This window comes from Ruditapes philippinarum, unplaced genomic scaffold (genome assembly GCF_026571515.1).
Source record: "Ruditapes philippinarum isolate M1 unplaced genomic scaffold, ASM2657151v2 ctg573_1_1_1_1, whole genome shotgun sequence".
In the NCBI taxonomy this organism is placed as follows: domain Eukaryota; kingdom Metazoa; phylum Mollusca; class Bivalvia; order Venerida; family Veneridae; genus Ruditapes; species Ruditapes philippinarum.
In genome coordinates, this window is record NW_026856765.1 from 157,777 (window position 1) to 171,397 (window position 13,621).

At 30.4% G+C, this 13,621-nt stretch overlaps 1 protein-coding gene across 1 annotated transcript; it reads left to right on the forward strand.

The window, feature by feature from the left end:
* Positions 1–770: 770 nt before the first annotated feature.
* Positions 771–13,371, forward strand: LOC132747646 (zinc finger CCHC domain-containing protein 24-like). Its single transcript, XM_060737083.1, has 4 exons — positions 771–1,075; positions 3,780–3,938; positions 4,734–4,898; positions 8,252–13,371. Exons 1-4 carry the CDS (start codon positions 839–841, stop codon positions 8,363–8,365), a joined length of 675 nt encoding a protein of 224 aa, XP_060593066.1. The 5' UTR covers positions 771–838; the 3' UTR covers positions 8,366–13,371.
* The last annotated feature ends 250 nt before the right edge of the window (positions 13,372–13,621 follow it).

Genomic DNA, 13,621 nt, shown 5'->3' on the forward strand with positions numbered 1-13,621 from the left:
GAAATACATGTATGTCGCATTACTTAACAATTCCGCCATTGTGCAAGCGACTCATACTGTTGACCATCCGACTGTATTTTGAATCAACACGAATGCACGTGAAACTCTTACACTACGTCTCTTCCGTCCTGCTTAAGAAGACGCGATATTTGCAGTAAGTGACAACCGAGGGTTTAAATGTATTCAACAAGTCGAAATTTTAATGAGTTTAAATAGTATGAAAAAGTAATATTTAGAAAAAAAAGATTAACTTGGAATTTGAAGATGTTTTGTCTAAGGGAATCTTCGACCAACGTTACTTCATGTGGGAATTTTAGTTAATTATATCTTAATATTCGAAATTTCATTTGTAGAAATTACACAAAACTCAACAAAGTTTACAAACTTCTTTGCACATTGGTATCGTATAGAAATTTCAACCGATTTGTCAGACACTTTTATAAAAAAAAAATACAGTCATTCGCAACTTGGACATATAAAAAATAATATGTTTCATAATTTATATACTGTATAAATATCCATCATAATTATGAATGTTTATTTCATTGTTCTTTCTTCTTTTTTTTTGGCTATACTTAAATTGGTCTGCATTAAAGAAAAAATCGGCGTTCTTTCATCTTTTCTTGCAGTTACCGGTAAATATTCATTATTTCACCTGGATCAAAGAACCAAATATTCGTCGGTGAACATAAAACGCAGCGGCAAGTCTATGAAGTTTCGAGGAGGCGGGGCTTCGTAATTTGATTGGCACTGCCAAAGAATTGTAGCACTCAGCCTCCCATGTAGATTACTCAGAGGTGCTTTATACATACAGGAGGGTGTTAGGTTTGGAATTAAAATGGCTTCGTTAGCATTGGATAATCCTGCTTTGTACCAAAATGCACAGCTTTTAAACTGGGTTTATATGGGCGACCAGACTCAACAAAATGGTGCGTCTCTTTACACAACAAATGACCCATGGAATAACCAGCCTATTAACTCAAATGTGGGGACGGTCTCGTCGATGTTCAAGTATCAACGGCAGCCAGATCCTTGGTCAACAAGCACTGTAAATACAATCAGTGCTGTTGCTCCGGTAAATATAAATATTTTTTTTATAATATTTCATAATTCTACCAGTAAAATTAAATAAATTCCATTCATTTTGTTACACCTTACATGTATTGGCATGCCCATGTATTTCATCATTAAAACGTACTTATAAAATGTTAAGTGATAATTAAGAGATCACTTGAAAGTCGTACAATTGTTAAGTTATGAATTCCGTTGCACTTAATAGGATTTGCGCAGCATGTCGCTTGCGAATTTTGCAATGTTTTTCTGTATATTTACATTAAACAATTATTTTTTCAGAGTAACTCGAATAAACTGACATTAATGGTACAAAGAACGCTGACCCATTTTGATTTCGATTTTCTAAATTTATAATTCGGGTCAAATGAAAATGGAATGATACGGAGGCTGAATTTTTATAAATAAGAAATTCTAAGTTATTTCAGTATTATTTTAAACTCATACACCTGGAAACATATCTCTATAAAATCGGCACATCAGCATTGCATTTTCCGATGCAAACATTTTTTTCTTGCCGCATATTTACTGATAAGCAAACAGCGTAAATAAACCACAGGGGGCATCATGTGTTTACCATTGTGAATGAATTAGATAAACTAATTATGATAATAATGAAAAACACATCTGATTCAAGGACTGTATGTCGGTCATGAAACTAGTGAAATTCCTTTCATATGACATTGCCTTTATTTATGTTCATATTTTTTTCAAACAAACTTGTTTTATAGAAGGTACTTGGTTATATTGAGTTAAAATATTTATATTTGATTTATAATGTATACCATAAGAGTTTTCAAATTTCATTGAGATTTGATAAAAAAATAATTAATATACATGTACACAATTTAGGAAATTGCAGACTTCCTTATTGAAAATTTTTTGCATACATTTTTAAGTGGATAATATGTAAATCATTATAGAGCTTAAGATAATTAAGATTGTCTTATCACTTTAAATATCAAGATTGATTAATTTTATTATTTATATTTTTTGTTGCTGTTTTTTTTAAAAATCAAATGGCAGCTTTTTAGTTGTAGGACTTAATGGATAATAAAGCAAATTAACTTATTTTTTCCAACTTTGTAATGTGATTTGAAGGGAAGGGTCACTATAATAATTAATTTCTTCAAATATGTTTTTATCTTTGAAACAATATTTTGTTTCTATTTCCACTTTCATTACAATCTCATATTTTCATATTTGCTAAGTTCTTAACACAAAAACCTTATACAAAACTTCTTTGAAGCACAGGAGTTCATTGCATTGATTAATCACAAATCCCCGCCCAAACCCCCTCTACACCCCTTCCCCCCAAAGTAAACTGAAGAATACATTTATCTAATTTTTTTAAGAAATGAATGAAATTGATGATAATGATAGATGTATATTCATTTTTTTAAACCATTTTAAACTTTTACTTGAAAATATTTCAATTTTCTTTGTTTGGGAGTCAGGTAAGGGGGTGTAGAGAGGGGGTGGGGTGTGACTAATCAAGTGCACCTGTGACTTAAAGCAGCAGAAATGATTAAAATGTGGCAGCTTAGATTGAAAGAATATTCTTGGTCTTATAACACTTGAGATGTTCCCTTGTATATATGTAGTATGTAATCACTCTGTCAGCTGATTATGTTACACAAAAGTATGTTTCCAACATGTGTTGTAAGGTTTACCATATGGTTTTCATCAGATAAATTCTCCCTGCATATCCAGCTTTTAGCATGCATTTCACTGTTTCTTATCATCCTGCAAAATATGTGGTACCTCTTTACAGCATAAATGTGTTTCTTTTAAAAACGTTAAGTCAGACAATTAATTATTACAACATTTATTTTAGGTACTTTAATACTGCTAACCTAACTTATACTGCTGTTGAAATTCAAGCCATTAGCATTAGATACTTCTCAAGGTTTTCAAAGATATTCAATAAAAATGAAGAGTGGCTAATTTCTTAGAAAATGGGGGAACTTATTAATTCAATGCATCATTTTTCATAACTTGTTGCAGAGAGTAAAATTAATATGATGGTTTAGTAAAGACAGACTGCAAGTAAAATATTTGTGGCAGATCTAGAGGGACAGCTCCATGTCATAGTGCTAGAAATAATAATCGGGGCAGAATCTTAAAGAGTTGAAAGAAATTAATTATGTTGTTTCTATAATAATTTCACTAATTATTTGACTGCTCTGCATTGATAATTTGCTTGCTCAGTGATAATTTGACTGCTGTATGATAATTTGATAGGTCTATGATAATTTGACTGCTCTATGATAATTTTATGATGATAATTTGACACCCCCAGAATGATGCTTCGACGGCTCTATGATGATAATTTAACTGCTCTATGATAATAATTTTACTACTTTATGATGATAATTTAACTGCTCTATGATATTAATTTTACTACTTTATGATGTTAATTTAACTGCTCTGGGATGATAATTTAACTGCTCTATGATACTAATTTTACTACTTAATGATGTTAATTTAACTTTTCTGGGATGATAATTTGACTCCTCTTTGATGATGATTGACAGCTCTAGGATAATTATTTAACTGTTCTGTGATAATGATTTAATTGCTCTAGAATGAGGAATGACTGCTTTAGGATCGTAATTTGACAGCTCTATAATGATAATTTGACATGCATGGATATGCTGCAATATTATTGTTATGAAATTATTTAGAAATATTCTTTGTATTTTCAGAACCCATTCCAGGTGTCACCATATGGCAGCGTGAATGACCTTGCGGACCAATTTAGTGACCTTTGTCTTACATTACCCAAGCCAAGCAAGCGCCCTCCATCAACCTATCTATGCCATCTTTGTTTTACAAAGGGGCATTTTATAAAAGATTGTCCACAGGTATGAACTATATTGATATTGCATAAACAGTAGAGTGAATCTTTTTACAGACTCTTTTAGCTTATAATTTGTGTAACAGTTCAGTGCTACTGTACACAGCACAGTACAGTACAGCATTACAAAAACATATAAATGATGGTTCTTTAGAAGAAGATAATATTTGTTTCAGCTCTACACAATTTAAATTTCAAATTTTAAATAGTAATTTGGGGCCCTATCTGGTATATAATATACATATATGTCTTTAATTTGGTCTTTTTTGAAGTTCTATCAACAATATTTTTTATTCAACATTAGTCCATTTATTTTATGTCAGATTTGTATATAGTGAATGAATTAGTAGAATTTACCGGTAAGCTTTACCCTGAGAAAAATCCATTTTTAGCTTTGGTGACCTTGACCTTAACTCCATCACCATCACACTCAACTTGAGTGTATTAGTCTGTTGAAGGTACCAAAACACCAACTACCTTTGATATTTGGTTATAATTTTTATTTGTTTATGTAAGTCAAATGATACATCTTTAGGAAGTGTGATGAGAGAGAAAAAAAACAAACAAGGAAGCAACAACAAAAAAACAAACTGGGACATGAAATGTTGATCAACGTTACACATAGTTTTGAATAAGACAAACTTATAAGATCCAAGTTTTGACATACATGTAGTTATGAATAAGACAAACTTAAAAGATCCAAGTTTTGATGTTATCTAATCTTTTAAGTTAATAATTTTCCGATTTTCTAAGCTATCCTTCCAATTTCTCAGTTCTGTTATTTCCTTTTTATCAATTTAAGGCTCGTCCAAAAGGCGAGGGTTTGACACCCTACCAGGGCAAGAAAAGGTGTTTCGGAGAATATAAGTGCCCTAAATGTAAAAGAAAATGGATGTCAGGAAACTCCTGGGCCAACATGGGACAAGAATGCATTAAGTGCCACATTAATGTTTTCCCTCATAAACAGGTAAAATATGATACGATTTGTAATGAATTCTTTTGCCACTAGAATAGATGGAAATCATACACAATGAGATAAAATGGTTGCAAAAATAATGAAAGTAGGATATAGTATATATTACTTGGTATATAACTATATTGGCTATGACTTGATAAACCATTTAAAAAAAAAAACAAAAAACTTTAGCTATGACTTGATAAACTATATGCGCTATTAAAAAAAACAAAGCAACTTATGTGTTATAAGAAATTTACAGAATGATGATCTACAATATATAATATTTTCAAAGAACATACATACAATGTTATACATTTATACATCGGACAATTTGACAAAACACACGAGTCTGTTGTAAACTTGTATATAAAATTGATAACAGTCTTCTGTTGTCATCTTTAGTGATTGTGTTAGCACAAAAGCCCTCCTTTTTGAACTCTGACATAACTTCAGTATTTAACATCTAAAGTACTTAGACAATTATTTCTAATAGTAAAGACAAAATTGCTGAAGTGTTTGTAGAAACAAATTCTAATATATATAATCTGTTTTCATAAGATAATGATGAAGTATCTACTCATTTTGTCAAGTAAAAAGGTTTCCTGGCAAGTGTTTGAAAAATTGTAGGTCATTGCCCAATATCAAGGTCAGGTCATTGCCATTTAAATAGGTCAAAGGTTGACTTCTAATGAGCACAGTTCAACTGGAATTTTCTTTTCTCTTGGATTTAAAATGTTAATTTGCCTATTAAACTAAGACTACACGCTCATTCTCAATAAAACACAGCATTTGATGTTCCACTGGGTAGCTCTTACACGAAGGTTTTTCTTGAGGTCAAAATGTCGTTAGAAAGGTGGCTGCAACTTTGTCTAATAGAGACACTCTCAGTTTTACATTTCTATCTGTTATTTTTCTTTTACAAGTACCATTAATGCCCTAAAATGTAACATACGTTACTGTCGCCACCTAGAATTTTCAACTTTGAAATTGTGTTTCAGAAAAATAAGTTCCAGAATAAACGAAACATGTGCAATTAGTCATTGCTGTGTGTATATTCAATTTGATTATTGGTAAAAATTATATTTGACTGTTAAAATCTCATTGGTATAATGAATGATCAAATGTCGCCAAATGCATATAAATAAATAGTGACAAACCTAAAACAATAAGAAGTGAAACCCAAATTACATAATTGAATCGATGCATGCTTAATAATACAGCATATATATAATTATAAGTAAAAATAAGCTTGCAGCCTCTCAAATATCATTCTATTTTCGGAAATTTTCATTTTTTATTCAAATCTTTTCAACAGCACTTTATAAAGAAACATACGTTACCATTATTTAAGAGCCAATCCATTCAAAGAAGAATCCAAACAAGAAAGAAAATTAACATGTGTGTAACTCTGATATATTAACCACAAATTATGGCGGCTTAAACGGTCTTGCGTCATTTTTAACCCACTTTCAATGTAAAAATGAAACATACGTTACAGAAACATACGTTATCAACTTTTTAAAGTAAGTTTATCAAAAGGGAAATTGAAGTCAGAAAGCACGTATAACATCAACATTAACTTCTATTTGACATTAGTAAGTAAATTTTGTTAACTTTGGTCGTGTTTTTACTTGTTTAAGTAACCACAGTGAAACAAACGTTACTTTTATCAAACAGACTTTATATTGTTTACACATGCATATATAAAAACATAAAATCGCATTTTTATGACAATAGAATGATGTGCATTTGATTCCTAAATAAAAAAGTCGATTTTACATGTAAGTTTAAATTCCGTGATAAAGTTCATAAATAAGCGAGTGTGAAACATACGTTACTCCAACTTACAATTCAACAATTTTTGAAAATTAAAGATAAAGTTGGGATTAGCATGCCTGTTAGTAACGGTTACCTTGTATTAGATGTAAGAAGACACAAAATTGTTTTTACAAAGGAAAGATATGTTAATAATATGTTGATGTACCAGCAGAAATGTTAAAAATATATTACAAGATATTGATGTTCTCAGCAACAACTAATTCGTTTCTGCAAAGAGCTTACTGGCCGTATTTCATTCTATATATAATAATGTTAAAATAATATCCATAAATATAAATTATTTTACAAAAAATAAAATTGTTTTCTCAACCTTTACTTGCATTTGAATAAAATGAAACATACGTGACATCCTATATGGGGATAAATATCAAACTGTTTAGTACTAAATTTTCCAAATATTAAGAAAGTGGAAAGTTGAATATTTTGAGAAAAAAAATTGCTAATACAAAAATTGTGTATGCATTCGACCTCTCATATATTATATATGATATATATCCTTTGAATGAAGACATAACATTATCATTTTCAAAATTGACTATTTTTGCTTTCTACGAATATTTAACTTTGAAGAAATTGACTGAAAATTAGCAAGGTACCCAACTTCTTTGAATTTTCCTGGGTTAGAAAGTCCCTCTAGATAGAGAATTTACAGATTTTGATATATTTTACAGACATTTGTTATTAATATGCAGCCAATATGTTACATTATAAGATCTGAAATCTACGTTACCGAAGAAATACAGTGTCATTACCGAAATAAATGCCATCCTGTTATATCATAGTTTCTTGTTCAAAATATTTCAGGCAAACTTGCAAAATACCCTAAACATTTACTTCAGCGATAAAAAATGACACAATGACAACATCAAATTTTTAATATTTTTCAACCTCAAATGCTTTATTTTATTGAGAATGGGCGTACAGAATCTTTCCATGCAATAAGTGCAGATTAAGATTATTATTCGTACCTTATGATTATGGTCTTTACTGTCTGCTTTTCAATGTGTCGCTTCATATTGTTTCTATTTTCCGAAAACAGTTTTGTGCAGAAGTTCATTACATTTAAAGGATTAAAATGTTAAAGTTAGGGGAATGTTAATTATGTTCAGCAGTATGCTGCTGTTTTTTTAGTTCAGGATATGTATGAAAAGAGCATATTTTTAACAAGATCTCAGTCTCTGCTACAATGCTATTGTTTTTAACTGTCACCCGACTTTAAATTTCATTAATGGGCCCAGCCTGTTTTGATTAAAGAACTAAACTTGGAAAGTTTAAGGGATTTCAATATCAAAATTTTAAAACTAAGTAGCAAACAGTAAAGAGTTTGAATCAAGTGGCACGGAAGTGCAAGCCAACCAGACTCTGAACTGTTTACATTTGTCTACCATTTTCACTAAAAGCATTGAAAGTGTTAATTAGTATAGAAAATAAGCAATGAATAATAAACACACAGTTTTATATTCCTTAATAATTGTTATATTATTTACGAGAATTAGAAGTTAATAATTATGATTTTTTTTCAGCGCCCTCTTGAGAAGCCGGATGGTTTAGATGTATCGGACCAGAGTAAGGTTCATCCTCAGCACCTCTGTGGCAAGTGTAAAATGCTCGGTTATTATTGCCGTCGTATGGATTAGAGGTTATGTTTCGATGGGGGGGATGGACATCTTTCGCAAAACTGAGACTTTATCATCATCGATGTTCATTGATTTACCATATAACATCGGTAGCATTCTTTTTTAAGAAAAAGCTTGCAAATAAGGCTTTTTTTGGACAAAATATCATCTTTTTGTAACATTTCGATCTTAGTGCCAGAGAAATATTATGTTTTTGTGCCTTACTCTAAAATGGTGCTTTTATTTGAAATTCTGCGACAACCAACTATGCCTTGAAAATTTTCTTTAATAATATTTAATGTATTGCCAGCAAGATCTTGTTTATGTTAAAAATGGAAAAATGCAAATGATTGGTTATACAATCTGTTATTTTTTTTTTTTAGTAAAGATCTATTTATATAACTTAAAAGATCATGAAAAGTTTGTTGTCGATGTGAAAAACAAGATGGAATATTTTGCCATATAGAAAATATTATGCTTTTCTTAGAGGGGAATTCTACCATATGAGATATAGCTGATATTTCTAGCATTTACACAGTGGATTCTTTGTGAGAGATTCCTTTATACAAATTGTTGGCACCCTGTGGATTTTCCCCGATTCATGCATCAGGATTAATTACATACAATAGATAAACAATAGATGCAGGCAGAAGATAAGTGGGGAAATCCTACACTATCCTATATGTCTTAGAAATCTCTTTAATCTTTGATTTATTCTAGATAAAACTATCTGAAATTCATGACTATATATTTTGCTACATGTGTTGCTTATCAAAAACTGTTTATAAATTTATAAATTGTATTTTTTATGATTGTATGATTGTAGAGTTTACCACTAGTCAGATTTTGATGAAAATTAAATTAAGGAAACTTTAATAACCCAAGTTGGGTAGGCTTTTGTAACTGCAACTCAGCAGGGGGGGGGTGGAGGGCAATTAAATCATTATCAGCAATTAAATTGGGTACTGAAATAACTGGAGGCAGTTTATCATCAATAAAATAGGGGGAACTTTAAATAACTCGGGGCTGTTTGTCATCAATAAAATTGAGGGTACTTTAAATAACTCGAGGCTGTTGATCACCAATGAATAAGGGGGATGTTAAATAACTCGAGGCTGTCATTCACCAATGAATAAGGAAGAACTTTAAATAACTCAATGGCTGTTTATCATCAATAAAATAGGGGGAATTTAAAATATCAGTAATTAAAAAGGGGAACTGTAATAATTTGACCCTGTTTATCATCAATGAATTTAATAGGGGGAACTATTTATAACTCAAGGCTGTTATCATTAATGAAATAGAGGGAACTTAAACTAAAGCCAGTTTCTCATCAGTTAAATATGTTAGTACTTTAGTATTTAAGTACTCATTGTTTTTATTTTGAACTATTTTCGTTGTAACTTTGGTCATGTGACAGAGTTGCTTAATTTCCTGTTGTTCAAGTTGATACTTCCTGTGTAAGGTTATTTATAAACAACAAAAAATAACATGTGTAAAAGAACTATTGACATAACTTCTTAAAATGTGTAATTCAGAATTAAGTTGACTTATTTTATGTCTTGTGTTATCAGTGAGGCTGGGGATGGGTAATCGGGACTTTAGAGTAAATATTAATTCATATTAAAAAAATTCAAGGGAGTTTCGATTTTTTTTAATTTTTTTTTCATCAAGGTGTTTTTTTTTAGAGTAAGACAGTAATATAAAACTGAGGAGTGGAAAGCAATTTTCTATCTGATAGAAGTTTGATTTATAATCAGAATGTGACTTGTTCATTTTTCACTGCAAGAAATATCATTTTAATCATCACAGAAGAGTTAATTGATGCATAACATCATATATGGAGGAATTGTTCATTTTTAGAAAAGTAAAGCATTATATATAGATACGTTGTCACGGTAACAAACTTGTTAAGAGGACCAGATTATCAACGATATTCCTTCTTCCTTTGGCATGTGAATTTTTTCCTGGTAAAATAATTGAATTTGTTAAAATTCACGTTAAAAATTCAAAAAAAAAAAGGGTATATAAACTTTATACATAACTTGTTAAACAAGTGATTATGTAAGGCTGAAGGCCGTAAGATTGGACCTTAGTTTGTAGTCCGTCCATAGAATTATTCGTATTTCTTAGAAAGAAACTCGCAAAACTATATGTGTATACATTGTTTTTTGATCTGCATCCAAGCATATGGATTTTGTTTTTCTAGTTTTTACAAGTACAGTGGTGTTTATTTATATCTGTAGTTTTACAACTGTACAACAAAGATACTTTTCACATTCGAGAGTGGCAAGGTATAAATGTTATATTATAAAATATGGGAAGCAATATCGGCTAGTATTTTTTTACCTAGTAATACAATCTTGAAATGTATATATAAGGCTATATCAATATAAGATGGAAACTATATAAGAAACATTTCCAAATTTTTTATATTTGATCTTTAATATGATGGAACTTTTTTTATCGAGAAGATATGTGTATATATGTATATATAGTAGTGTCTATAAAAAGTGCATGCTTATATATTTGATGTGATTTTTTGATAATTTTTCACTTTAATAGTTTTACATTTCATACAGTGTTTATGCCATTTTATTGTTTTATATAAAAACCAGACTAGAAGACTAGTCACAAACGTTCATATTTTGCTTTTTTGACCTTTTACACATTACCGTTTTGGTGTTATTTAAAATATTTGACAGTTGATGGAGATTAACATTTTGGAGGTGATGTGAGACTATTAACCACAAGTTTAGCATTTATGTTTTTAATTTTTGAAATGGAATTTTTTTTATAATATGCCTAAGTTGAGCAATAAAAGTTGAGTTGTGTTTAGCCTATGACCAGTATACAAAGTTAATTTTCTAAAGTAAAAATGTAGTTAAATTTGAGCGGCCAACAGAAAGGGTCGTCATACAGACTGGCCAAACTAACTCTACTGATTTAATAACCAAATCATTTTCCTGGTAGCAATAGCATTCATGGATATAAATATGTTGATTTTCTTTTTTTTCACCTCTGTTTTGACTAAATTTTATTTAGTTGCATGTTTTTTTTCTATTATGTTTACTGTATAGCTGGTCAGGATGTAGCATATTAGTTAATGTTTATTTAAATATACCTTAATTTATATATTTTTATCTTTTTTTTGACAGTTATTTTATTGTAGAGGGAAATATAAACAGTGTTAATAAACATGGTTGCCAAATTAAACTTCAGTCTTTGGAGATAGAGAGAATAAATATGTTCCTGGAAATAATTTCTAGAGAAAAAAACTTTTATATTGCAATATCTGGATTTCCAAACCACCTTGTTTTGAATGTTTGATATCTGACTCACTTTGATTTATTGCCATGAATTTCTAGCAAAAACAAATTTTTGTTTTGTTTAAAAAAAAAAAATAGCAGAAATTATATTGATGTAGTTTTTGAAATAGAATTCAAATGTGAGGTTGAATTTAGGTGCACAGTCAGTGTCACCTTAATGAATTTGTTTCATAATTTGTTTCATAGACTTGTCACATTTTGATTCAAGAACTTCCAAGGTTATGGGAAGTCAATATCAAAATCCTAATAGAAGTTTATACCAAATCTTAAAGGAAGTCAAGCCCTAGGTAATAACAAAATCCTAATAGAAGTTTATATTCATAGGGAGACCATATTCAAATCCTAGGTTAGTAGCAAAATCAATATGGAAGTCAATATCCACATCTATAGGGAGGTCAATATCAAAATCATGGTCATTATCTATGTTGATATCAATATCCTAAAGGAAGTCAATATCAAATACTTAGGTCAATATCAAAATCTTCGGTTAATATCAAAAATCCTAATGAAAGTCAATAATCACATTCATAGGGAAGTCAGTATCAAAATCCAAGACGAAATCAATATTAAAATCCTCTGTCAACATCAAAATCTTGAAGTTATTATCAAAATTCTCAGGGTAAATATCATAATCCTGGAGGAAGTCAATAACAAAATCATGGGTCAATATCAAAATCATAGGTCAGTATTAAAATGTCTTTCATAAGAAAACATTTTTATGCATCTCTAAAAATACTCTAGACTGAAGTTCTGTTGTATGTAATACATATTCCTTGTAATATAATATCGAGTGATGTACCACGCCTGTATATGTAGCAATGTATGTTGATGTAAACCTTTTGTGTTGCCAGTATTCGCTAACTTTGTGATGACTGCCTCCTTTCTTAATGCCAGAGTCATTGTGATTTTTTTTTTTTTTGCATTTGAGCCGCGTCATGACAAAACCAACATAGTGCGTTTGCGACCAGCATGGATCCAGACCAGCCTGCGCATCCCCGCAGTCTGATCAGGATCCATGCTGTTCGCTATCAGTTTCTTTACTTGTTATACGGTCTGTAAGCGAACAGCATGGATCCTGATCAGACTGCGCGGATGCGCAAGCTGGTCTGGATCCATGCTGGTCGCAAACCCATTATGTTGATTTTGTCGTGACATGGCTCATTTTTTTTTTCCTTTCTTGAGAAATATAAAATGTACATTTTATAATTATGACAGTACAATTAATATTTATATGTAAGTTCCGAAAGTTGTATGGAAAAGCTGAAAACACACCTGGGATTATCAAACAAAACTTCTGTGAAACAACTATATTATATAGTAAACTTTAGTATTGAAATATCTCATAGGATTCCTGTATGAATAATGCAATTTAGCAAAAAAATCCAGTCTTGGAATCGGGTACCTATCATTGAACAAATGCCATCAAACACTGCAGTAAATGTAAAACTCAGTATAAAAATTACTCTCTTAGCCGGTTAACTCTCTTCAACTATGATAGTTCATTTGTAACAGTTTTCGGCTTTCGTTTAAATTAAAATTAAAATAATCTACAGGTGTGAAGGCTGATCAATATGAGAGTATAGAACTAGGACTGAGTGATCTATATTTAAATGGAATGGTTTCAGGGATTTATGTTAATTGTAATACTGTTCTATAAAATGTATCTTGATATATTACAAATAAATTATTTAACAATTATTGACTAGTAATTGTGATTGTATTTTTATCCCATTAATGAAGAATATTTTTAGGTCATTTTCATAGTAATATATAAATAAACATGTATATTGTATGTAACAAGACACATGACATAAGGTGGTCATTAAGACTGTGAACATTTGTGTCAAGTATTGTTGAAAATCCATGCCAGAGTTATGGGCCATAGTTTGTTTGTTTCATTTTACGCCTTTTCCCAACAGTATTTCAGTTATATACTAAGGCGGGTAGT